This window comes from Silene latifolia, chromosome 6, assembly GCF_048544455.1.
Source record: "Silene latifolia isolate original U9 population chromosome 6, ASM4854445v1, whole genome shotgun sequence".
NCBI lineage: Eukaryota > Viridiplantae > Streptophyta > Magnoliopsida > Caryophyllales > Caryophyllaceae > Silene > Silene latifolia.
In genome coordinates, this window is record NC_133531.1 from 898,478 (window position 1) to 923,741 (window position 25,264).

General features: G+C 38.9%; 2 protein-coding genes across 3 annotated transcripts; one reads left to right on the plus strand and one right to left on the minus strand.

The window, feature by feature from the left end:
• Positions 1-915: 915 nt before the first annotated feature.
• On the minus strand, positions 916-3,183 carry LOC141585874 (F-box protein CPR1-like). Of its 2 annotated transcripts, XM_074406940.1 has the most exons (3): positions 1,672-3,183; positions 1,480-1,576; positions 916-1,148 (listed from the first exon to the last, which is right to left on the minus strand). In XM_074406940.1, the coding sequence occupies exons 1-2, from the start codon at positions 2,747-2,749 to the stop codon at positions 1,533-1,535; spliced, it is 1,122 nt and encodes a 373-aa protein (XP_074263041.1). In that variant the 5' UTR covers positions 2,750-3,183; the 3' UTR covers positions 916-1,148; positions 1,480-1,532. The 2 variants fall into 2 exon arrangements, with proteins under 2 accessions (XP_074263041.1, XP_074263040.1); XM_074406939.1 differs by having other exon boundaries at positions 1,480-3,182.
• A 1,597-nt stretch (positions 3,184-4,780) lies between these two features.
• On the plus strand, positions 4,781-8,489 carry LOC141585875 (uncharacterized). The gene is made up of 8 exons (XM_074406942.1): positions 4,781-4,984; positions 5,490-5,539; positions 5,622-5,868; positions 6,963-7,115; positions 7,337-7,442; positions 7,602-7,716; positions 8,107-8,172; positions 8,267-8,489. Exons 2-7 carry the CDS (start codon positions 5,492-5,494, stop codon positions 8,146-8,148), a joined length of 711 nt encoding a protein of 236 aa, XP_074263043.1. The 5' UTR covers positions 4,781-4,984; positions 5,490-5,491; the 3' UTR covers positions 8,149-8,172; positions 8,267-8,489.
• Positions 8,490-25,264: the final 16,775 nt, after the last annotated feature.

Sequence of the window (25,264 nt, forward strand, 5' to 3'; positions counted from 1 at the left end):
ACTATAAAATATTTTTTTTAATTACCTAAAATTTTAAACTAATAAATTACATATATGGCTATAAACGAGCTGATCTGAGCTTGGGCTTAATTTGACCGAGCACGAGCCAAGTTTTGACCGAGCTGATTTGAGGGCTCGATGAGCCGGGTCAGATCATTTACAGCCCTACCTACATATTTGAATATTTTTGTTTTCTTTGTAAAATGCAAAATTATAAAACTAAATTATAAAAGTAAATTCAAAACCTTAGTATATTAATGTCTTGTATATGAGATTTGAGCTTTTCTTCTATTTGTTCAGTCATATGTTATAGGACGGTTTTATAGAAGAGTTCTGATTTTTTTTTTAAAATCGAATTGAGTTCTTAGCTTATAGGACGGCTTTATAGAAAAGTTCTGATTTCTTTTGTTTAAATCGAATTGAGTTCTTAGCTTTACTAAAAATCGGGCTCAAGCCTTTCATGGTTTATGATTTGGGTATCTTTGGTGGTCTATGATATGTAGTTAACTAGTTATCACTTGTTCTTTAATGATGATTTCACGTTTTCTTTGGGTTTTATATCTTCATTGAGTAACCAAGTCAAGATGTAGGTACGTTTAGAACTTTAGACTGTGTTTTAACAATGGAAACGGCTTAGTAAGTGAAACCGGCTCCAGTACCCGGAATCCGTATATCTGGTTTAACCGGGTTTATGAAAACCGTATACCCGGTTAAACCAAGTCGTATTCGACTATTCATATAGTGAAATTCAAGGGTTTTAAGACCGTGTATATGATACGGTTTTTAAAAACGTATCGGGTATACAGTTTTGCTCACCCCTACCCAGAAGTAAAGGGAACGTGATCTCCCTGATGTTGCCTGTTGACCTGATGTGATCGATCATCGATGAAAGACAGAGAAGCTTGGTGATGTTTTTGGTTATGAACTTAGAATAGGCAATATGCCAATATCATATACCAAACAGATGACAAACTTACAACAGTATCAAAGGCCCAAGCATAAAATGGGTAAACACACCAAACAAAACAAGCCTAACTTGCTATAAAACCATGGTTTCTGAGCCGCCTTATGGCAGTGAGCTGATGTCATTAGCCGAATGAGACCTTACTTCAACGTCTACGTACCCAACCTGAATTCCTGGAGAAGTCCTGCATCAGGCGGTAGATAAGAAAAATCACGTCAAAAACAATTCCAAACACAGAACTCCCAATATTAAATCTTGGTTTTATTTGGTCGCGGTGGCAAAGCCGACTAACATAGTCGAATCTCTTTAAAGGAGGACCATTTCGCAACTGAATGCGGAGGTAGTTGTGAAATTGCAACAACTACTGTCTCGACCTTGATTGAAAACCATCACCATGATTCAACCATTTCTTATATATCAAGCTCTAGCCAAAACTAATACAAGGCTGATACTAACAGGTAATGGTAACAACAGAGTAATAATAGCATGCTCCGAAAAATATAAATTTGACATACCTGACAGAAACGAAAGTAACGGACAGCTGAAAGAAGGTTACATAAACTTCAATTCATGTTCTTTTTCCTCCTCCTCCTCCTCCTCCTTTTGTTCTTCCTTTTTTCACGTTTATTTTGAACATGAATATCATCAATAAAATTCAGAATAGTTCAACATGAGAAGATTTTCTACGTAAACATGGGCATCCAAACCTCTATCCCAATCAGCGAACATCAATTCTGTGTGCTCCATTGTTTCTAAATCAAAGCAATGCAGCCTGTAAAGGTACGTATGCAAAAGCAATCTCTTCTTGTCAACTGAATAATTGATAGGCCTGTCCAAATTTAAAGAGTCAAGTGTATCGAAAGTAAACATCTTTGTCCAAGACCCCGCCACACCATACTCCTTCATGACCCAAAGGTCACAGTGAGGATGCCGGTTAGCTGAAAGACTCAAGCAACCATCTAGCATTCCCACATAGAGACCATGCAAATGCTTAACTTGGAAATTTTGTAGCAAATGTGGCAGTGGTAGACGACTAAACGTTTCATCCCTTAAATTAAACGCAACAATAAGCTCATATACATTATCACTATTGGTTCCAACCCAATGGCACATTTCATGTAGCAAAACGCCGACATCCCAATTACGGGACTTGAAATAGCAAGGAACATCAGACACCCTTTTCCAACATTTAGTTCTTAAGCTATAAACCATAACTTCACACATGTACCCCATCTCCTTCGACAAACACTGCATGATTCTCACACATTTGTAGTCCCTCGATACACTATCATAACCAAACCCATAGTCAAAGTGAGGAAACGCATCGGCAGGTTTGTATACAGACAAAAGAGGAAGCACATTGTAGGTTTGGGTAGTCGGGTTATACAGCAATAAATGACCATAATTTACGCGAAGCAAAAGCAACCCACGACATGACCCAAAAATCCCCACCGGGGTTTTGCAATTCTTGAAAGGATGACTGAGTTCAATTGGGTTATCAAAAGAGTCGAAATCGGCCGAATAAAGTACAGGGCAACTTTGCTCAACGGGTTCCTCCATATGATCATATTCTTGCAAATAAAACCTAGGTACTGAGACAACATAGTGAAGATTGGTTTTGGTTGCAAGAGATTGTTCTAAATGATAATTAACAAAGTCATTATCGCCAATTAAATTACGCCACGATTTACAAATTATCTTCAAGCATACCACAGTTTTTGCAGGTAATCTTGACAGTATATCAGTAACTATATCAATTGGAAGTTGGGTTAGGGTTAGCATCATCGTTATTATAGTGAATTGGGAAATTAATTCATATGATAAATAATGAAATTAATCTGGAAAAATGGAAGAAATAGTGAAAATCTAAAAAGGGTAGCACAAAAATCAAAAAAATTGCATGAACCATGAACATGAAATTCTGCAAATTGAAGACATGATGAATTTTAGGGTTCGAGTGATTAGAAAAAAGGAACAAAATTGGGAAGAGAATACCCGATTACAAGATAGAAGCATTAAAAGGAAGGAATTGCATAACCCAATCTTTGAATCATCATCAAACATGACATTAATTTGAGGTGCATTTCGGATTTCTGCTAGTGGTTTAAGTTCATTGGATAGTTTCAGCTTGATTGTTGCAATTAGAATCGTGAATATTGAGTTGATGAATTCATTAATCATAGGCCTTGCTCTTGTCTGTTCCGGCCCCGACCCATATAACAAGTTTAATAACCAAACCCGTGCAATTTTGCACGGGGTAAAACTAGTACTTACTATTAGCGAAATTATAAAAGCATATATCACTTTTTTCACAAATTTTCATAGAAGAGGAACAATATCCGTCACAAGCTGAAGACGGATAGTGTCTCTCTCACAAAATGCAAATGGATAGTGCAAGTGGAGGGAAATGGATACCCACTTGCCCCTCCCCTTGCATTTTATGAGAGGACCACTATACGTTTTCAGCTTGTGACGGATAGTGGTCGTCTTCAATGAGACGGACTACACTTTTTTTATTGTGTTTCTAGTCACACATTACTATTGCTTCTTCTTCAATCTGGTTTGCTCGTGTCGATGAGCAGAGCTCATCTAGTTGTGTCGTTGTGCTCTAGGTGGTGGTGGCATTGGGCCGATATGGTGTTCCCCTTTCCCTCACCCCTTTCCCCACCTACCGGTCCCACTTCCCGAGTCACTAGTGTCTGTCTTCGCTGTACTTTTGGTTGGTCTAGTTGCATGTGTGCTGGTGGTCCTGGGGGTCTCGTTTGGATTAAGGGGTGTCTTTGTTGGTGTGTGTTGGAATGGCTGGGTTTTTTGTGCAGTGTTTGTTGAGTCTGTCGCTTTCGTCGGTTGGAGGGAGGTCATGGTTGTTCGGCTTTTTCCGTCTATTTGAGATGTGCGTGGTAGCGTGGAGTCGAAGTTCAGGCAGTGTTTGTGGGTTGGTTAGGATGCGGTGGTCTCCAGTTTGTTTAATGTTTCATCCTTGTTTATCATTTTTCTTGTTATTCCAAATAATAGCCTTTTATAGGTTGCTAGCTCCTTCGTGGATTTTTGGGGTATCTTGTCCTCTTCTCCATGTGGCTCCTTTATGGATGTTTGAGGTTTTCTGGCCTCTTCTCCTTGTTGTTGTAGTTATCTTATTGTGCTTTTCTAACAATATAAAGTTTAGTAATGGTTTAACGACGATGGTAACTTTGCATCTGGTGCGTGTTTTGTCCATCTCTCTATGGTTTTCAGAGTTGGTTTTAGTCATGGTCAGGGGGTTGTTCAAGTTCGTTGTTTTCTCGCTACCTTCCTACTTACTCCCTTTTATGGGTTACGTGTTTCTTGTCTGTTAGGTCTGGTTCCAAAGTGTAGGAGTTTTCTCTGCTCTGGAGGCAGACTCTCAAGGTCTGTGTTGCCGCCTTTTCTTTCTACGCCCTTGTGGCGTAAGTGCACTTTGCCCTCTCTCGTTTGGTCAAGGCTTCCGTTGGTTTCCAAAGGATGTGTATCACAGCCAAGGGGATGAATCTCCGAGAAACATTTTTGTGTCTCGTTACAGGTATTTTCTCCGAAACTCAGTCGATTAAGATGAGTAATGATATGTTCGATCATTTGGAGAGCTATGATCATCCTTCCAAAAATGAAGTGAATTTTGAAATTAATCTTCGTGTTCAGTCATCCGTACGCCATTAACACGATTTGGTGACTCGCTATAGTTACTTTATTGACTTAGTTTACGAGTGTTTCTAAAATAAGTACATTTAACCATATAATCAGATGCCATTTATATACGAATTAAAAAAAAAAAAAAAAAAAAAACTATTATCCATGTCGCTTTACACAAGAATTTGTGCTCAGGGTATTAGTTTGGCGGCAAAGGGGCAAGAGCGCGAAACAACGCGGTTGAAAATGTACTACCTGTATTCATCACTTCCATCTAAACCCTAAATCCCCAATTTACACAAAACTTACTCTATTAAAATTATCGATTAATCATCAATTTTAATCTCCTCGACTGCGCAATCCTTCGCTACAAATCTGGTATAATCACATTTTCCCCTTTTACTTCGGCGTTTTGATTAATTATCTTCATCTTATATCTGAATTCCTCTAAATTTATTTCAGATGTTAATTTCAATCCCTACGTACCTAGATTGCTCATTTAGTTTAATTTTTGTGAATCATCGCTTTACATTCTGTTGAATTTGTATGTATGTTGTTAAATTGATTGTTTCATTACATTAATTCCAGATTTATTGTATGTGGTTTAAATTTATTTAACCTCGATCATAGAAATTTGTTCACAGTTAGTTTAATTTTGGCCTAACGATTGCCAGTTAGGTCAAATTTACTTTTGCTGAATGCCGGAATCGGTGAGGCGATACGAGTGTGATTGATTAAGACTTGAGACAGTATTGATTGACTGTCATATGTCAGATGAATGTTTGTAGTTATCGTGACCCGTGATATCGCTCCAGTTGCCTATTATTCATTGAAGTTTTAGTTAGGGAAGTATTTTGATGTTTTCTAGGTTAATTGACTTCAGGAATGGGTGATAACGGTGTAGATTTTTCGCAATTTGGCCTGTCTAGTGAGGTAATTGGTTAGCTTATGCATTCCAAAGATCGTCGATTCAGGCAGATGTACTGTACTAGTTGTTAATGGTTTGTTCCTGCAGGAAACGGATAAGCTTGTCGGTGAGGTAGTTCGATATGTTCTTTTTAAGACTCATCAGAGCTCAGGATGCCCTATTAAGAGGGAAGAGTTGACCCAAATAGTGACCAAGAATTATAGGCAGCGTGCTCTCCCTGCTGCTGTGATTGATAAGGCCAGAGAGAAGCTTACCGGTGTTTTTGGTTATGAACTTAAGGAGCTTCAGCGTGCTCGTTCTACATCAAAAAATCAAGCTCGCTATTCTCAGCAGAGTGAGTATCGACTGTGGTTGATCAAGGAAAAATGTTTTCTAGTGTGCTACATCTTTTTCATTGTTTTGAAAATATTAGGGATATTTTCATCAAATTTATTTGGTATAATAATTGCATTTCCAAAAACTTGGCTTTCCCTGGAAACCATGTAGTTTCTGTTGTGCCGGCCGTTGAATATCAAGCTGTTCAGTCAGTTTCTATTGGTAGAAGTGTAACTGTGATAGTCGGTTACATCATTCATATAGTTTGTAATTCTGAGTATCGACTGTGGTTGATCAAGTAAAAATGTTCTAGTGTGCTACATCTTTTTCGTTGTTTTGAAAATATTAGGGATATTTTCATCAAATTTATTTGGTATAATAATTGCATTTCCAAAAACTTGGCTTTCCCTGGAAACCATGTAGTTTCTGTTGTGCCGGCCGTTGAATATCAAACTGTTCAGTCAGTTTCTCTTGGTAGAAGTGTAACTGTGATAGTCGGTTCCATCATTCATATGGTTTGTAATTATGAGTATCGACTGTGGTTGATCAAGTAAAAATGTTTTCTAGTGTGCTACATTTTTTCGTTGTTTTGAAAATATTAGGGATATTTTCATCAAATTTATTTGGTATAATAATTGCATTTCCAAAAACTTGGGGGTTTCACTGAAACCATGTAGTTTCTGTTGTGCCGGCCGTTGAATATCAAGCTGTTCAGTCAGTTTCTCTTGGTAGAAGTGTAACTGTGATAGTCGGTTACATCATTCATATAGTTTGTAATTATGAAACTGATGGAGCAACCTTAGTGGCAACTGGCAAGCAAATCCACATTGGAAACCTGATTTTTAGCGGTTTGCAATTACATACAAAATGGTAGAAGGAAATGGCAGTGTTCCATGCTAAAATGTGATTTATTGATTCACTTCATCGAGCATTTTGTTATGGCTGAGGTTTTCCTATGTATCATGTCATAGTCTTACGGAAGGCTCATATGAGCTATTAGATACTAATGTTCACCTAAGGAGCATCTTTTTCTGCTGTTCTCTGTACTTATTTTGTCTTCTTATTGGTTTTCTTATTGCGACGGTTACTGAATAACAGCTTTATTTGTTACAGGTGCTGCTGATTTAAGATCATATATTGTAGTCAGTCAATTGCCTGCTGATGTGTACCGAAAATTTGTCGAGGATGTCAATACTGCACCCTTGACAGGGTTTACATTTGTCGTTGCTGGTATTGTCCACCTTGCCGGGGGTAAAATTTCAGAAGGTATGCATATTTTGCTGAAACACAGATTCCTCTTTCATAAGGCGGCAGTACTCTAACTATAACAGTTTCATTGACCTTCCATTTATTTCAGTGCGTCGGTTAATGGTGTGACTAATCTAAACATTTTGAGACGCTTACCAATTATGCTGTGTAATAGATCTTAGCCTTATCTTTCATCTTCATTGTTTGAGAGAATTGACAAAACACTTTACAACTCCTAGAAAATCTGTGGCATCATTTAAGGAGACTGGGGTTGAAAGAAACTGATGAAAACCATCCTGCACTCGGGAATGTAAAGCTCTTGTTAGAGACGCTAGTACAGCAGAGGTTAGTACTCTGTATTTGTTTACTTTTTCTCTATAAAATGTTGTATTAAGGCTCCAAGTCCAGTAGCTGTCCAGCACAGTCAGTGATGTCAACCTCCTTGGGTGAGATATCGGCGTAGAAATCTTGAAGGATAAAGTTAACTGTAATTTAACGGTGCAGATATATCCAGAAGGATAAAGTTAACGGCCCTGAAGGAAACACGGTAGTGTTTGAGCTAGCTGAAAGAGCCTTAGATGGTGAAGTCAGCCAGAAAATTAAAGACTATGTATCTCAGGTAAGCCAATTGGAACTAGTTCGGTTTGCTCTCTTTCTTTCACTTTCAAGGACCTACATATGTGACGGTCTCATGATAAGGTTATCATGCGACTGAAACATATAATAAATACTGTTTTCTTGTATTGAGTTAATTGGTACAGAGTATCTAGGTTGAATGGTTGATGTAATGGTAATGTGAAACAGTCTCTCAAGTCTCAAGGGACTAATCTTTGTTTAAATACGAGCAGCTTGCTCATCTTTCTGTTGCGTGATTTTGCCATTACGGATTTAATGTGGGACCGACCCTCAAGGGTTCAGTACAATTTTGTTGAATGCAATCCGACATGACCTAGATTGTTTTGTTGCTGTTGACATGTACTTGACCTAGGCTGTTTTGTTCCTTTTTTAGATCATTGGTAAGGATGTTACGACCATTGAGCTCAATGACTGACCGAAATTCCAATTTCATTCGAAGGTATTTCTCATATCTTCTGCAATGACCTCTGCTTTTCAATTGATCTTTTTCCACTCTCTTTACCATCTTATCAGTTCTACAACTGCTTCTTCAGGTTCTATTGGTACCTGGAGTTTCAGAGCTCTTGTACTACCTCCAGAAGTTTATCGCAGGATTTTGTTCAACCATACCGAGGGGCATTTTGGGGAACGGGTCAATCTGGTTGAATGTGTAATTACCTAATCTGTAGTTTAATTAGCAATTTGGAGGGTTGTAAGACCTTGTTGAATCCTTCACATTTTGTTGAAACACTAAAGCCCAGCAATCGTCTTTCGTCATCATCCATATATCCAACTCTTTATTCGATTCTCCCACCATCATTACATGGAGATGCCCCTCTAAATCGACTACTGATAGTAAATAGGACGACTTCAATTGTGTAGGGATCGTCATCACTTCATACCTGCAATATCAACAACTTTAGTTAGTAATACCATCAAGGGTGGTATGATTTCCGTCAACATCAAAATCACCCCAGTAAAAAAAACAGGTACCCGTGACTTGAAATATTGAAACGAATAATCGCTTTGGTTTTGGTGTTCAAGCAACAATTTACAGTATTATTATTATTATTAGCAACACGAACACGATCTTGAGGCAGCTGGCTGCTACTCTTGATCTTCGACCATGAATTGTCTCTCAAACTGTACAAATAAATGTTGAAATCATTCGAGTGTTCTTGCCAACGGCGGATAAAGCTGACAATCTTATAATCATCGTTGACGCAATCATACGCAAACATGTCACGGACGGATAATGTACCGGTCGGGGAGTCTGTCCCCATTCTTGGTATTTGTCGATAGGCTCGTGTGGCAGGGTTGTACAGAACAAACTCCTTCACTTTTGAAAAACACATCACTCCATTGCAAATACCTAGAACACACCCACAAAAAAAATCTTGTTTAAGAGAGAGGTATCCATTTTATAGACGCAAAAGCGTGGTTTTTTACCTTTTTAGCTCTTATTTGAAAACATATATGATCAACAACAAAATTAGCATCAGACATCATCTAAGGAGCAAGGTAATCAAGAAAATTGTTCCACAGCTCCATCAACTGTTCCATGGTAGGCATGGTTGCAGTGTAAATTATGAACCGTTGACAGAAATGATGAATCCTGACAAGGCCATAAACACAGACTTTCTTATAGATGCAACAAACTTTACTAATTTGGTAAAAGTAGTAAATGATTTCAACAAATCATGAAGCTTGGTGACAAACTAGTTAAGATAATGAACTAGTACTGTACTAAATCTCAAGATTTTACAAGCCTTCTAAGTAATTTTAAAATTTTCCACAACAGACTGATTCAGACAGAAATTCAAACAATTCCTCAGGGCCTCAGGGGTGATTGTGTGAGTGTGTTTGTGATATTTTCTGAAATAAAAGGGGATATAATTATCAAACTAATAACCACAACAAGCACAAGAGATTAGTTCAACAATTTAAGCCAAAAAATTTGACACAATCACAACAAGTACATAGAGTATCAAATTTTTAGATAACAATGAGGTTCAGACAACCCACATCAAGCACAAGATTGAAAGAAAATCACCCACAAGTACTTAATCAACACTAAAAAATGTTATTAAGCCCGACTTAACTCTAGAACTCAGCAAGAATTAAGATTTGCAATACTTGAGAGAAATCTCAGGTTTTTTGTTCATTAATCAAAGTCTGAGTATTACAGACTGTTGGAAGGTCCTTATATAGGCCTTTGTAAGTTCTCAGTACACTAAGCCCTAAGAAATCTCATCCAAGGGTCAGGATTTGTTGCTTACATAATACATAAAGACAAATAATCTATTTTGCAACGGTTGCATAAGGTAAAAGTAAATTAACTAGGGTGAAAAAGACAGGGAACAAAAGGTTGCAGCTGAGTGACAGTGACAGGTTCTTCTTTTCTGATGGCTTCTCTTGGCTGTTTTTTAGGGATAGTTGTCTTTGGGTAGAACAAGGTCTTATCTTGCTTAGGCAGTATCTTCATTTTGGTAAGACATGGCAAAAGAATTCACAGCTTCAGCTCCCAATTGTTTAGCCAGAAATGGCAAATTACTTTTCTGCTTTTCCCGGAATTGTCTTCTTCTGCAACTTGGTTTTCTTTGTCTGTTTTTGTGAGATTCTAGTAGAAAAATAATCCTGGCTTCCTAGGAGTTAATTATGCTTAATTGAACATAGGACCAGCTGGCCCTGGTGGCCACTGGTGACTGGACTTGGAATCCTTAGAATTTGCCTTGGAACAGGACCTTGTACTGGCTGAAATAAGAGCATGGCTTGCACTGTCTGAGTTTGTGCTGCTTGGACCTTGAACTTGGTTGCTCTGGCCTTGAGCACCTGCTTCAATGGTACTTAAACTGGGTTCCTGCACTAACATGAGCAGTCTCAAAAGCTCCTAAGATGCTCCCTGGATCAGAGGACTGTGTCTGATTGGCAAACTTCGTTCTTTCTATTTTTACTTTCGAGTTTAAGACAATTGCTGATGAAATGGCATGCTTGCTTACAATAATTGCACGTCTTAAACTTAGTACTGTCATCTGCTGGAACCTGAGGAACCTGAAGCACGGAGCAAAGTCTAACTGGAAGAAGGTTTAGATAGGCTTCCATTGATAAAACCGAGCTTGTTCTTGGCGGGAAAGAGCGATTAACATGGAGCGTTTCTAGCTGTTGGAAACTTTGTCGTCAAATGATTGACCCGACCAACGATTAATTTCATAAGGTACACTCGAAAAATTTTCGAAAAATTTAACTAAAACTTCAAAAATTTTATCCACTAGGAGGGGCGATCGCCAATGCTAGACCCCTAGCTCCACCACTGCTTATTGGATATCTGCTTCAGGTCTAGCTCCACCACTGCTTATTGGAGGTTGATATCGGAATAAAATTTGCGGATTAAAAAATAAAATAATAATAATAATAACAATAACACTAATAAGAAGAAGAAGAAGAAGAAGAAGAAGAAGAAGAAAAAGATGATGACGGCGATGATGATGAAGAATTATTGTTATTATTATTATTCTTATTACTTTTTTTTTTTTTTAAAGGGATGCGCGCAGCTTTCATTAAAAAAAAAAAGTTTACATGAAATTGGTGGGGAGCCGAGATACAATCTGGGCTCCCACACCCTTAGCAACAGCAAAGCTAAGTCTAGTAAAAATGTAAGCGGTCACCCGAGCCCCCGCATCCTGAGATACCGAGAATTTCTGGATCCGCTTGAGCAAGGCAACAACATCCGAACCCAACTCCCCAAGTGAAGAGAAAGAGAAAGGAAGGAAACCGTAACCCGCCACCGCGCACAAATCCCCATACTTAGCACACTTTCACTGAGCAGCATCAGCGACAACCCGGCCAGGCACAAAATCCGCCATCCCGCCGAGTCAAAGGAGAAGAACTGTCAAGTCAACGCACACATCACGCCCCCTGTCCCAAGAATAAAGCAATAAATCCGCAGGACGAAGAGAGCCACCATGTCCATCAACCAAACCGATATCAACCTCCTTTCCCGCAGTAATACCAGATCTATAGCTTATGTCGAAAAGAGTGTCCCGGACAAGGTTATGCCGATGTTTAACGCCCACGCATCAAGACAAGAAACAGCGTGGTCCCCAAAAACATCCTCAGCAAAAACCCGAGAGCAAGCCGGACAGGGCCTAGATACCGTGAATAACGGAACACCCATACGATACCCCATCACACAATGGTAAGTCCTCCCGTTCATAGTCTGACTCAACCCCGAGATAGGAACCGCACGCAACCAATCAGAGGAGTGAGAACCTGCCGAGACCGCCATAAAGCAACGGCGTGGCGTCAAAGAGAAAACATACTACGAGGCGTAGAAGAATCGTCATGAAATAAATGTCGCCAATTTCTTCATAAGTTTGGGGCGCAATTTCACTAGGGTTACCTAAAAACTGATCATGTAGTCACGGTAAACACTGCGCGACATCATCAAAAGCGGGGCGGCTACAATACGGAAAGGGTCGAGGAGTTTAGCCGCAAACCAAGAAAGCGCAAGCGGGACGCAATAAAAGCATAAAATAAAACATCTCCCGCCGCATAGACACCAAGACCACCAAGCTGAAAAGGGAATGTAGCAAGGCGCCACCGCAATCCCCAAAACCGGCCCCGACGCGGTGACAATACGTTCAAGCTAGAACGCAGAGCGGCATCAAAAGGAAGATGGACAGACCCAAAAACACTAGGGGAGCAAGTACGAAGTGAGAAGTAAAGCTTGGAAATACGGTCAAAGACAAGCTCGAAGAAGAAGCAACTCACATTGCGGGTCCTCAATCCTCGCAACCAAATCCATTAGCTCAATGGTCTTGGTTACTCTCGTCGCCACAATCTCACTGCTAAAAACAGAACAAGCACAGACAGGTCCACCCAAAACAGTAACACCTCGCGATGGGCGAGAAATAGAAGGGGGGAAAACCCCAGGAAGTCGACTCCGAGGATCCTCAACAGGCCAAAAGACCTTCGTCTTGGAGACATTAAGATGCAATCCAAAAAGAGGGTCATCCACCATAATCAAATCCAAGACCTTCCCCACCTCCAAAGTATCACCCACGATGGAGCCATCGTCTAAGTACCACGCCTGCAAAGTGAGGTCAAAAGTGTCCCGGATCTTGCAAACTAACGGATGCAAAACCAAAGCGAAAAGCAAAGGGCCCAATGGATCACCCTGCTGAACACCCTGACAAGACCACAAGCAGTGCTCCCCATAAAAAAGGCGGGCCGGGCTGGAATAACAAAACTCCACCCAACGGGAGAGAGCAGGGCAACGACGGCGGACCTCCTGAAGCATGGTCGAACGATCAACAAGGTTGAACGCATTCTGGAAATCAACCAGCAACATAGAAAACCCCACCTGAGCCCCCCGATCCTCAATGACCCGGTTCAAGGCATGCAAGATAGCCTCTCCTCCACCGGACACACCCACTCCGAACTGAATCCCATCAAAATAAGAAGATAAAGACGGACCAACCATAGAAGCACCAACCTTAGAGACAAGCCGTCTCCAGATGATACGTGCATTTTATATAGTCTTTATAGCCTATTTTATGCACGTATTTCTATGCTTTTATCGTAGTTTATGCTACGAAATGCCCCGAATATGCTACTGTATTTTGTCTAATTTGCAGGAATGAACCAGAAAGTAGTGAAATCGAGCCATTTATCGTCCGTTTTGCATGCATTTGGAAGAAGAGTGAATTTGGAGCGGAATTATTGCTGACTTGGGATGCTTGAAGCTGTTTCGGGAGCTAAAAGGACAAGTCAAAGTCAAACTAACGAGAATTATGAGCTGTTGAAGTTAGTATTCACTCGATCGGGCACTTTACTAGTCGATCGAGTGGTTTTAGATTCAATAATCAGTCGATCGAGTAGATTTTATGGTCGATCGACCAGTTCCATATTTGTGTTTAGTCGATCGAGCACTTTGTTTGGTCGATCGAATGGTCTGAGCCTTAGTTTGCTCGATCGAGTGGTTTAAAACCACTCGATCGAGTGGTTTAAAACCACTCGATCGAGTGGTTTATCCCACGGGCTTGGGCTTTTTAGTTTATTTCCGTCAATTAGGTTAAATAATTCCTATTTTCTTATAAATAAGAAGCTAGGACGTCAGTTGTACTTTCTCCTTTTTTCCTCTTACTCTGGTTCGGACGCTGTTTTCCCTTTTACTTTGTTCTTCCTTAATTCCGGATTTATTTCAGTAACATTTCTCTCCCTTTTCCTCTTTAATTTAATGTTTATTTCTCTTCCTCTCTTTATTATTTATGTTCTTCATTTAATTATGTCTAGCTAATTCCTTTAATATGTTAGGACTAGGGAAGCCGTGGTAGCAATATGTTAGGATCGACATGATTAGATTAGTTTTGCGACAAGAATTGTATTAAGCAATATAATTGCGATTAGGTTGAATGAATGCATGCAGGAGACCGATTTATTTAGTTACCCCCGACCTGGATCGAAAGATTGGAAGGGAAGGCTTGCTTAATTACAATAGGTGATACCTAATTAGGGCGAAAGCTAAGTTAGGGAGACCCTAGGGCGATTAGAGACCGAAAGGGTATAATCGTAGGTTTAAGGACCGAAAGGTGACGACCTCGCTCTTCTTATCAATAATTTAATCGACTCAGTTGACCCGATAGTGTAGCTGCCACGGTGGATCGATTCCTAGCATATTCCTCTCTTTTATCTGATTTACCCTTGTAATTCTCCAATATTTTCTCTTATTCATTTCCCTCTTGCTTTAATCTCTTTAGTCTAGTCAAAACATTTCAAACCCCCAATTGTGACATTAGACAGATAGAATAGACAAGTAGATAGTAAACCGCCTCCCTGTGGAGATCGACCCTACTTACCGCTGACTTCTGTTAGTAGTAGCTAGGTATTTATTTTTGGTACGAAACGACAGTATCACCAGACCGTACCAAGAGCAATAAGACGAACCCCACCACCCGGTTTAACGAGTGGCGTGAGAGGGGCGCTAACAATGTACTCACCCAGAGGAAGAGGACACCGGCCCTCAAGAAAAAGATTAACCACCCTAGTAATAGAAGTGATCAAATCATCGGAGATAACCACAGCAGCGCCACTCAAACAATCCATAAGGTGCTGGGCACGAAAACCATCCCTCCCGCAGGAAGTACCACGAGGGAAGCTCCGAATCATATCCAAGACCACGGCCCGAAGAAGCGACCAAAGGATGATGATCCCAGACAGAGGAGGCAATGAAGGAGGCGGGGCGACAGGATGCTTCTCACGCAGGGCCATGAGAGTGACATCGGAGTAGGGGCGACCCCCAGGAAGAAAGCACCCCGTCAAACAGAGTATAATGGCCATCAGAAATCTTCCGCCGACATTGGCGGAGGTTAAGCTCACTCAAATCCACATCCTCATCCACAGAAAATGAAGAAGGACCCTCATCAAAACACTCAGAATAACCGCAACCCCCCCTCCCGGTGCCCCCAAGTAAGGATAGCCCTGACAATACTCTCCTCCTGATGCTGACGCCGAATAGCAGTCCGACACTCATGATTACTCCGAGGAGCGAAAGTCTTGAGCAAACAAAGTGGTAGAGCAAGCAAACGAACCCAGCGGGAGAGATCACTAGGGACATCAAACACCGCATCTAAGGCCCCTTTCAAAGCCCGAGCAAACCCAAGACGACACTTAGGAGGAATAGATTTCACGGTGCGAAGGCCTAAAGACACTAAACGATCCAGCGAAGATATAGACCACTGAACGAGCTCTACACTATCATCAGAAGAAACCGAAGTAGAAGGAGCCAAAGGTCTCGGAATACCGTGAATATGGAAGGTGTAAAGTAGAGTTGATCAAGTGCGGCCCGACCCGTTCGGCCCAGCCCGTTCGGCCCGCTAAAATAGCGGGCTTGGACAAGAAAAATCAAAAATTAAACGGGTAACGGACAAGAAAATTCGGCCCGCTAGAATAAATGGACGGGCTTGGACTAAACAAAATTGCCCATGGACGGCCCCCTAGGCCCGCTATTATTAGTAACCTCATAAAAGTCCTCAAACCCTCAATCTCAGACGTTCTCAGCTCATTTCATTTGCAATTTGTACACTCTTAATCAATTAGGTAGCGCAAATGAATACTTATGCCTTACGTATAAGTGGGAGATTGTCGGTATTTACACTTGTCATATAAAGATTCTCCGAGATTGGACATGCTAACGGGATTGTCGTATAAAGATAGTACCTTTCAAGTATTTACACGGGAGTGTATGTAACCGCTAACAGTGCCGCACAAATACCGAGGCAAAAATGAACTTTTGAGGTTTGTAGTAGAGCATTGCCAAACTTGTGTTTTTTCCAAAATTAGTAAACTATCTTTTGAAAATTAGTATACTTTTTTAAGGGTAAACTTTTAAAGATAATTGTTAAGATTTAGGGGGTTGTAGGTATAACAAACTCGTGTTTTAATAGAAACACTAATTTTTATATTTTATTTTAGTCAGGCCCATGGGCCGGCCCGCTCTCTTGAAGTGGGCGGGTACGGACAGTGGAAAATGGCCCGCTTAGCGGGCTCGGGCTATTAAATACGGCCCACCGGACATTTTTTTTAGCAGCTAGGCCCGGCCCATGTCCGGCCCAAGTCCGCTTTTGATCAGCTCTAGTGTAATGGCCATCAACACACTCCGGGTGCATCACAAAATCACCCCGACTATGCCGACATCTTGCTCTAATAGTACGGGTCATAAAATACACCCCGCACAACCAGAGCCCCATTCGTCTCAAAGTACTCTCGGCATTGGAATAAACAGTCAAACTATCAGTAAAGTCTGACGCGTAAGGTCCAACGCACCGTCATAACAATGTCGGACCTGTAAATGTTTCTGCCTAGCTGCCTTTGTAAGGCCCTTACCGAAACCATCTCGACGTCCGTCTTACCGAAACCATCTCGACAATGGCACAAAATCTTCCAACAAGTAATCCATTCTTTCCCATTTTAGAACCTCTTCTTTTGTTTTATTTTAATTTTTTTTATTTGATGGAAATTAATTTATGGTTTTTTTTTTTAAATAATGTGGGTGAAATAAGGGCTAAAATGGGTAAATTTATTATACCTAGATTATTTTAGTTGTTTTAAATGTTGTAGGATTGTAATTCTTTACATTCTATTGTATTTTTACTTTGTTTTGTTGGTGGGTAAATGGGTAAAATCTTGTGTTTATATTATTGCATATTTTAATTTTTTTACATGTTAATGTGTTTTCTTGTCTTAGTTAACGTGGGTAAATAATAAGTTATAGGTATAATGGGTAATTTTGTCCATTTCTTTTTTAAGTTAATTAATAATATAATTAGGTTAAAATGGGTAATTTATTATTTGGGGTTTCTTGTTTAAATTAATGTGGGTAAAGGGGTAAAACGGGTAAAATATTAGGGTTTTATCATGGGTTTACGCTTCTATTGTTTTGTTATCGACGACGAGTCGGTAATAAATTAATCTTGTGTTAGTCGGTAATAAATTAATGTTGTGGCTTTGGAACGATGGTTTTCAAAATTTGGGTGATTCAATGGGTTTGTTGTCTTGGGTAAAAAAGGGTAAAATGGTCAATTTAATGGGTTTCTTGTTTTAACAATATTGGTTTTTTTTTTCTTTTTTTATCACGGGCTTACAATTTATGAGATTCATCTAATGTTTTGTTATGAATGACGAGTCGATAATAATAAATGGACTCGATAATAATAATACTGTTAAATCTCTTGTGCTATCGTAGATGCTCATAAGAATACTGTAAATAATATATCGTCAAAATATATTTTCTACTCATTATTAAAAGGTTGCCCCGGATTATTAGTATTTTGCCACGAATATTGATACGTTTATTAGTATTTTGTCACGATTATTGTTATTATTATTATTATTATTATTATTATTATTATTATTATTATTATTATTATTATTATTATTATTATTATTATTATTATTATTATTATTATTATTATTATTATTATTATTATTATTATTATTATTATTATTATTATTATTATTATTATTATTATTATCTTCAAACTTCTTTAGTTGTGTAATTAATTCAACCTAAAAGATATTTTTCAAAATAGAAATTTCTTTATTTTTATTTGAGAACTATAATTCAAGGTAGATTGATTGGTTATCATTGTTTTGAAAGATTATGTTGAGAATTATAATTTGTGTTTAATATTAGATATACTGGTTTTACTTTTTAAGTTTAATTTTTTGTTTAATTTTCTTAACAAATAAAAAGCAAATTTTAATATTTATCGTACTTTAATTTGTGTTTAATGTTATGATTTTTTCAATTTGTTTTAAATAATATTGATGATGTAGCATATTTTAATAGTCTTAATGTTAGAATATGGATACAAGATATCCATATTATGCTGAGATATGATGCGCTAACCAATTGATACGTATAATATCTTCCTTGTATATATTAGGCATAGTTTGTTATTTGGTTACCTTATTAGTAGTAGTCAATATTCTTTTGCCTAATTAGTAGGATGTAGCTAGAGTATATATGTTGTACATTGTACGCAGAGTTGGGTAATGAGAAATAATCTTAATTCTTCTCAGACTCTTATGTTTCACATGGTATCGTGAGCAAGGTTACGATCTCATCACAAAAAAAAAAAAAAAAATCATCAAACAAAAATTAACGATTCACCATGACAGGTGATGGAAACAAATTGAAAAACCAGATTGGGAGTCCAAAGACTATCCCAGCCAACGCCCCCTTCACCAGCGACGAAATAGAAAAGCTACGCACTCTGTTAGGTGCAAGTCCAGATGGTAATAACAATAAATTCCAAGGCATGAAACTCACTATAGATATTGAATGGATGATTGACAGTGGGGCTTCCCACCACATGACGGGAAACCGAGCTCTGTTAGAAAATAGTTGGATAGATGACGTTTTGATGGTGAGTCTTCCGGATGGGAGACAGGTTGAGGCCAAAATACATGGAGAAGTCAGACTTAATAATAAATTTATTTTGAAGGATGTTTTATATGTGCCGAACCTTACTTGTCACCTTATCTCCGTCCAACAATTAATTAGCGAAAACAATTGTGTAATAACATTTTATTCGGACTATTGTGAAATGCAGGACCCGATTACGAAGATGATGATTGGACGAGGTGAGCATCGACAAGGGGTGTACTACTACAAGATAAGAGAGACAGAAGTCATGCACTCTGCAAAGGTTTCGAAGGAAGGTCGGTTGTGGCACAAAAGATTGGGGCATCCGTCAAAGAGTATTTTTTCTCGTTTTTCTTCTTTAGTTGGTAGCAATTTGCATTGGAATTCAGATGTTGTTTGTGACTCTTGCTGTAGAGCAAAACAGACTCGTAGCTCTTTCAAAATAAATGACAAACGGTGTGATTTTTTGTTTGGATTAATTCATTGTGATATATGGGGGCAATATCGTGTAGCTAGTTTGACCCGGGCACATTACTTCTTGACCATAGTCGATGACCACATCCGGGGAGTTTGGGTATATTTAATGAAAGACAAAAGTGAGGCCGGAAGTTATATGAAAACCTTTTGTCAAATGGTTAAAACCCAATTCGAGACTAGTGTTAAGAAAATTCAAAGCGATAATGGAACAGAATTATTGTCCGGTGATATGCAAAATTATTATAAAGAAAATGGTATTTTGTTTCAAACTAGCAATACGGATACGCCACAACAAAACGGTAGAGTTGAAAGAAAACACCGTCATATCTTAGAAAAAGCACGAGCATTACGCTTTGAAGGAGGATTGCCTTTGTTTTTTTGGGGAGAGTGCATTTTGACAGCCGCTTATTTAATAAATCGAACACCTACACCATTGTTAGATGGGAAAACTCCATATGAAATTTTGTATAAAAGAAAACCTAATCTCGATAATTTAAGAGTCATGGGATGCTTATGTTATGTGCATAACAAGGACAGAACTCGAGATAAATTTGGGGAGCGGGGAACCCGTTGTATTTTTATTGGATACCCACATAGTAAAAAAGGGTGGAAGGTGTATGACTTAAAAGATAAGCGAGTTTTTGTATCACGAGACATAATGTTCTATGAAAATGTTTATCCGTATTTGCAATCGGGTCAAAACATGGATGCACAAGATACTCGCATTAATGAAATTAGGCAAGATCAGCCTTTCTTTGATGACGAACCAGAGGAAAGTAGTGGCATACCCCACGTTGACAGGGGGAGCCAAAGTTTTGAAACTAATCAGATTAGAGGGGACAATGTTGAAGCCACACCTGATCATGTACAGGGGAATAATTCTGATAGAAATAATGCAGAGGAGACTACAGTGCAGGGTACCAGTGCCGAAAATATAGTCAGTGTCAAAAATACAGAGGGTTCACAACCAACTGGTACTGGTACTGGTACAATTTCGGAAATTCAGATGGGTCGAGGGGCACGCCAAAAATTCGAACCATCATGGAAATCAGATTATTACTGCAAATCAACACGCATAATTACACCCATGTCGCATGCTCATCACGCACCAGCATCATCTTCGTTCTCAGGTACGCGCTATCCTTTAGCGAATTATGTTGTTACTAATTGTTTTTCTAAGACTCACAAAGCTTTTCTAGCCAAAATTGATGAGCACAGAGAACCTAATTCTTATCACGAGGCAGCCCAGAGTGGACAGTGGCGTGATGCAATGCGAAAGGAAATTGATGCTTTAGAAAGAAATGGAACTTGGAAGATAGTGACGTTACCAGAAGGTAAGAAGCCAATTGGTTGCAAATGGGTCTATAAGATCAAGTTTTATCAAACGGAAACATTGAAAGATACAAGGCAAGGCTCGTAGCACAAGGCTTTACCCAAGTCGAAGGGTTGATTTTCATGAGACTTATGCTCCCGTAGCAAAAATGACGAGTGTCCGTTGTATGCTAGCCATTGCCGTGATGAAAGGTTGGAAGATAGAGCAGTTAGACGTGAATAATGCGTTCCTTCATGGAGACCTTGATGAGGAAGTATATATGAGGATACCGCAAGGGTTTGAGAAAGGTGAAAAAAATAAGGTTTGCAAATTAATGAAATCGCTTTATGGGCTAAAACAAGCTTCCCGCAATTGGTTTGCAAAATTGACAGAGTCAATGAAAAGGTACGACTTTACTCAATCTCTCGCGGATTATTCTTTATTCACACTTAATCGAGGTGGAATTTTTATTGGAGTACTCGTTTACGTTGATGATATGATTGTGGTTAGCAACAACGATGAGGCTTGTAGTACTTTCAAGACTTTCTTAGATAAGAAGTTTGGAGTGAAAGACTTAGGGCGACTCAAGTACTTCTTAGGAATTGAGGTAGCACACGGTGAAGATGGCCTATTTTTGAATCAAAGGAAATACGCAATGAATATTATTGAAGACAGTGGAATGGCAGGAGCTAAACCCGTGTATACCCTAATTCAGCCACGACATACTCTAGCTCTAGCAAAGGGAGGGGTTTTGAAAGATGTCATGAAATACCGTCGCCTAGTTGGACGGTTAGTGTACTTGACAATAACACGCCCGGATCTTGTCTATGCAGTTCACATCTTGTCTCAATTCGTCAACGAACCTCGTAAGGATCATTGGGAAGCTGCCTTAAGAGTCGTTCGTTATATTAAAAGGAGTCCGAGCAAAGGAATAGTTCTCCAGAAAAATGTGGACTTCCAGTTGAGAGGCTATTGTGACTCGGATTACGCAAGTTGCCCGATTACTAGAAGGTCCTTAAGTGGATATTTCGTTTCCATTGGAAATTCTCCTATATCATGGAGAGCAAAGAAACAAGTGACGGTTGTAAAATCGACTGCTGAAGCCGAATATAGAGCAATGGGAGCTGCCACAAGTGAACTTATATGGCTCCGGTCCTTCTTAGCATCTTTCGGAATTTTTCACACCAAACCCATGCACCTATATTGTGATAATCAAGCGGCCCTGCACATTGCTAAAAATCCGGTTTTTCATGACCGAACCAAACACATCGAGATTGATTGTCACTTTATACGGCAACATTTAGTGTCTAACACGATCAACACGTTTCATGTTCGGAGCAAGGAGCAAATAGCAGACTTATTTACAAAGGCGCTTAGCGGAGAATCGTTTGATCATTTGCAGTTCAAGTTGGGCCTCGGTTTACCAAGAGCTCCAACTTGAGGGGGAGTGTTAGAATATGGATACAAGATATCCATTATTATCTTTGAGATATGATGCGCTAACCAATTGATACGTATAATATCTTCCTTGTATATATTAGGCATAGTTTGTTATTTGGTTACCTTATTAGTAGTAGTCAATATTCTTTTGCCTAATTAGTAGGATGTAGCTAGGAGTATATATGTTGTACATTGTACGCAGAGTTGGGTAATGAGAAATAATCTTAATTCTTCTCAGACTCTTATGTTTCACACTTAAAAGGTGAATTAAAAAGTGAATGGTAGATTGTAATGCTTAATCTTGCATTTTTATATTATATATAGATTTAATCTCCCGTGGACTATCCCTGTGCTTTACGATATTCAGGACACGGATGAAAGATCGACTATTGTGAGGTAACAATTCGACATTTTCAACAATCAGAATCCTGATTAGCTTCGACAACAAATTGAGAGGAAATATCCAAGTTTTTTGTTCCTAACTCGGATAAGTTTCTAGAGCGCAAGAACAAACTTCTAGCCTAGATGATTGCATGTATCGTGACTTATTCCTTAACCCGTATAGTGACTTCTTCCTCGGTAATGTCACGGAGGTAAAAGTCATCATTGTTGTCAAGCAGCGCCTCTTTGATCTCTAAAACCGAGATATTATTCCAGCCGTTTTTCTGTGGAAAAAGGAAACATTTCTACCGTCTAATGTTTTCATGTACTGAGTTAATTGGCTCGGAATATAGGTTGATGTAATCGTAATGTGAAACAAGTCTACTGTCCAGTTTTTACTAGGGTGATTCGGTACTGTTCCTATTTCTGTGATATAGAGAAATCTAAGCGATGACCAACATAAAAAAACAGTTTATGGGGTTCCTGTGCTGATATAGGAGCATTCAACTTCTAGTGCTTTTTTTCTGATATAGGAGCAACTTCTAGTGTTTTCTTGTAGTGAACTAATTGGTACAGAGTATAAAGGTTGATGTAATCGTAATGTGAAACAGTTTTTCAATAGATTAATGTTTGTTTAAATATGAGCAGCTTGCTCGTCTTTCTGTTGCGTAATTGTTCAGTCAGTTTTCTCTGCTAGAAATGTAACTGTTTGGTTGTTCCTCTTTGCATTTTATGATCAATAATGGAATGTTTTCGACAAATTCTGCCCACACCGGTTAGCGCCCTTGTCGTAGGGGAGAATCGATGCGTGGGGCGCTTTGCACTCTACAGTGTGTATCAGAAAAGCGATTCCACGAGCACAGTTTTTAATGTAAAAAGGTTATCGAAAAGCCTTAAGTGCGATACATACACTGCTACAGGTTGACAGGAACAAAACTCTCAATCAATTCACCAGCTTTAGGTTGACGGATATATAATTTTCACAAACATGTTCCTAATTTTCTAATTCTGAATCATGTCTTCAAGAATACGATTCTCAGAAACCTCGTTACCATCCCCACATTCTGCTTGCTTTCTATTTCGGAAGAAAATACCTTTCATCAAACAGTTGTAGCAAAGATGTTGCATAACTATAGTATTTTAGTTGTTATTTTGGGTGTAAACAGGGTGTTTACCGTCGACAATAATGAATATTTTAGTTGTTTAAAATGGTATTTCAAAAATTTAATTTGTAGCAAAGATAAGAACAAGAAATGTGAATTGGGTATTTGATAAATTAGCCAAAGATTAAGAATTTAGTTAGTGCATGCCAACTGTCTGATGAAATTACTCTGAAAAAATCATGAATTTTGAGAAAAAAATAAACTAGCAGAGACGCAAAAGGGTAATGTTGATAGAATTTCGGAGCTTCCGGATTTTAGATCCCCCTTAACTGCAGCGATTTCATTAGTTTTCTTTCTATCTTATGTCTGAATTCCTTACGCAGAGTGTTTAAATTAAGCTAGCAGTTGCTAAGTTAGGACTATTTACTTAAGCAGAATGTCGGAATTCATGTCGCGTTACGAGCTTGATTGATTAAGAATTGAGATAGTACTGATTGACTGTCATAATTTTCAGAAGATTATAGGCACCTTGCTTTACCTGCTGTTGTGATTGATAAGGAGGCCAAAGAGAAGCTTGCCGGTGTTTTTAGTTATGAACTTAAAAGGAGCTTCAGCGAGCTCGTTCTACACAGTAGTTTGTTGACGATTTTCGTCACACAAATTTAGGTGTTGATGATTTTCGTTCGAGACTGGTTATCCCATACCGGCACACTCAAATATCTTCCGTTGCTGGAAAAAAATTGTGTGACTGATTTATGTAACCCGATGAAGCGTCCGTATCATTCACGGACTTTTTCTTTTCGGAACCCTGAAATCTCATAAACCATGTATTATACATTTATAAACTTAAATTTGAGCCGTTTGGGAGGTCGTACCCGGTCATGTTTCTTTTTTCTCCCACTTTTTCAACCACGTGTCCGAGGTCGGTTCATGAGTTACTGTATTCGATTTTTGCCCAAAATAACAACTATTTATCTATGTTTAAGGTGTTCCTGATTTTCGTCCGAAACTCGTTTAGCGTGTATCGACAAACTCAAATATCTTCTGTTGCTGCTCAAATTTTGTGTGGCTGCTTTATCTGACCTGAGAAAGTATCCATATGATTTACAGACATTTTTGTTTCGGGACTCTGAAATCTCAAAAACCATGTATTATACACTTAAATTTGATCTGTTTGGGAGGTCGTACTAGGTCGTTTTATTTTTTTCTCCCAGTTTATCTGCCACGTGTCTAAGGTCGCTTCATGAGTTACCGTATTCAATTTAAGCCCGAAATAACAACTATTTATCTATTTGTAATGAGTTCTGGATTTTCTGAGACTCGTTTATCGCATACCGCCGCACTCAAATGTCTTCTGTTGTTGCTCAAAATTTATGTGGCTTCTTTATCTAACCCGAGTAACAGCCCGTACGATTTTCGTACATTTTTGTTACGAGACCCTGAAATTCCTAAAACCGTGTATTATACACTTAAATTTTAGCCATTTGATATGTCGTAACGGGTCATGCTGCTTTTTATACCCCGTGTCTGAGGTCGCTTTTCATGATTTACCGTATTCGGTTCCAGCCCTAAATAATAAGTATTCATTTATATTTAAGGAGTACCCGATTTTCGTTAGATAATCATTTATCGCGTACTGGTACCTCATATACCATCTACTGTTTCTCAAAACTTGCGTGACTACTTTATCTAACCTAGAAACCGTACGTATGATTTAGAGACATTATTGTTCCGTGACCTTAAAATATCTAAAACCATGTATTATACACTTAAATTTAAGCCGTTTAGGAGGTGATACCAGGTCATGTTTTTTTTTCTCCTAGGCCTCGTTTGGTTCATACGGGAATCAAATTCATGTGTTAATTTGCAATGTACGGGAGTTTAATTCCAACATCAAAATTCACACGAATAG

Excerpts from the sequence above, each read along its gene's own strand:
- LOC141585874 (XM_074406939.1), bottom strand. The coding sequence starts at position 2,749 with ATGATGCTAACCCTAACCCAACTTCCAATTGATATAGTTACTGATATA.
- LOC141585875 (XM_074406942.1), top strand. The coding sequence starts at position 5,492 with ATGGGTGATAACGGTGTAGATTTTTCGCAATTTGGCCTGTCTAGTGAG. Across the intron at positions 5,869-6,962 it reads AGCTCGCTATTCTCAGCAGA|GTGCTGCTGATTTAAGATCA; the intron begins GTGAGTATCGAC and ends TATTTGTTACAG. Across the intron at positions 7,443-7,601 it reads GAGACGCTAGTACAGCAGAG|ATATATCCAGAAGGATAAAG; the intron begins GTTAGTACTCTG and ends TTAACGGTGCAG.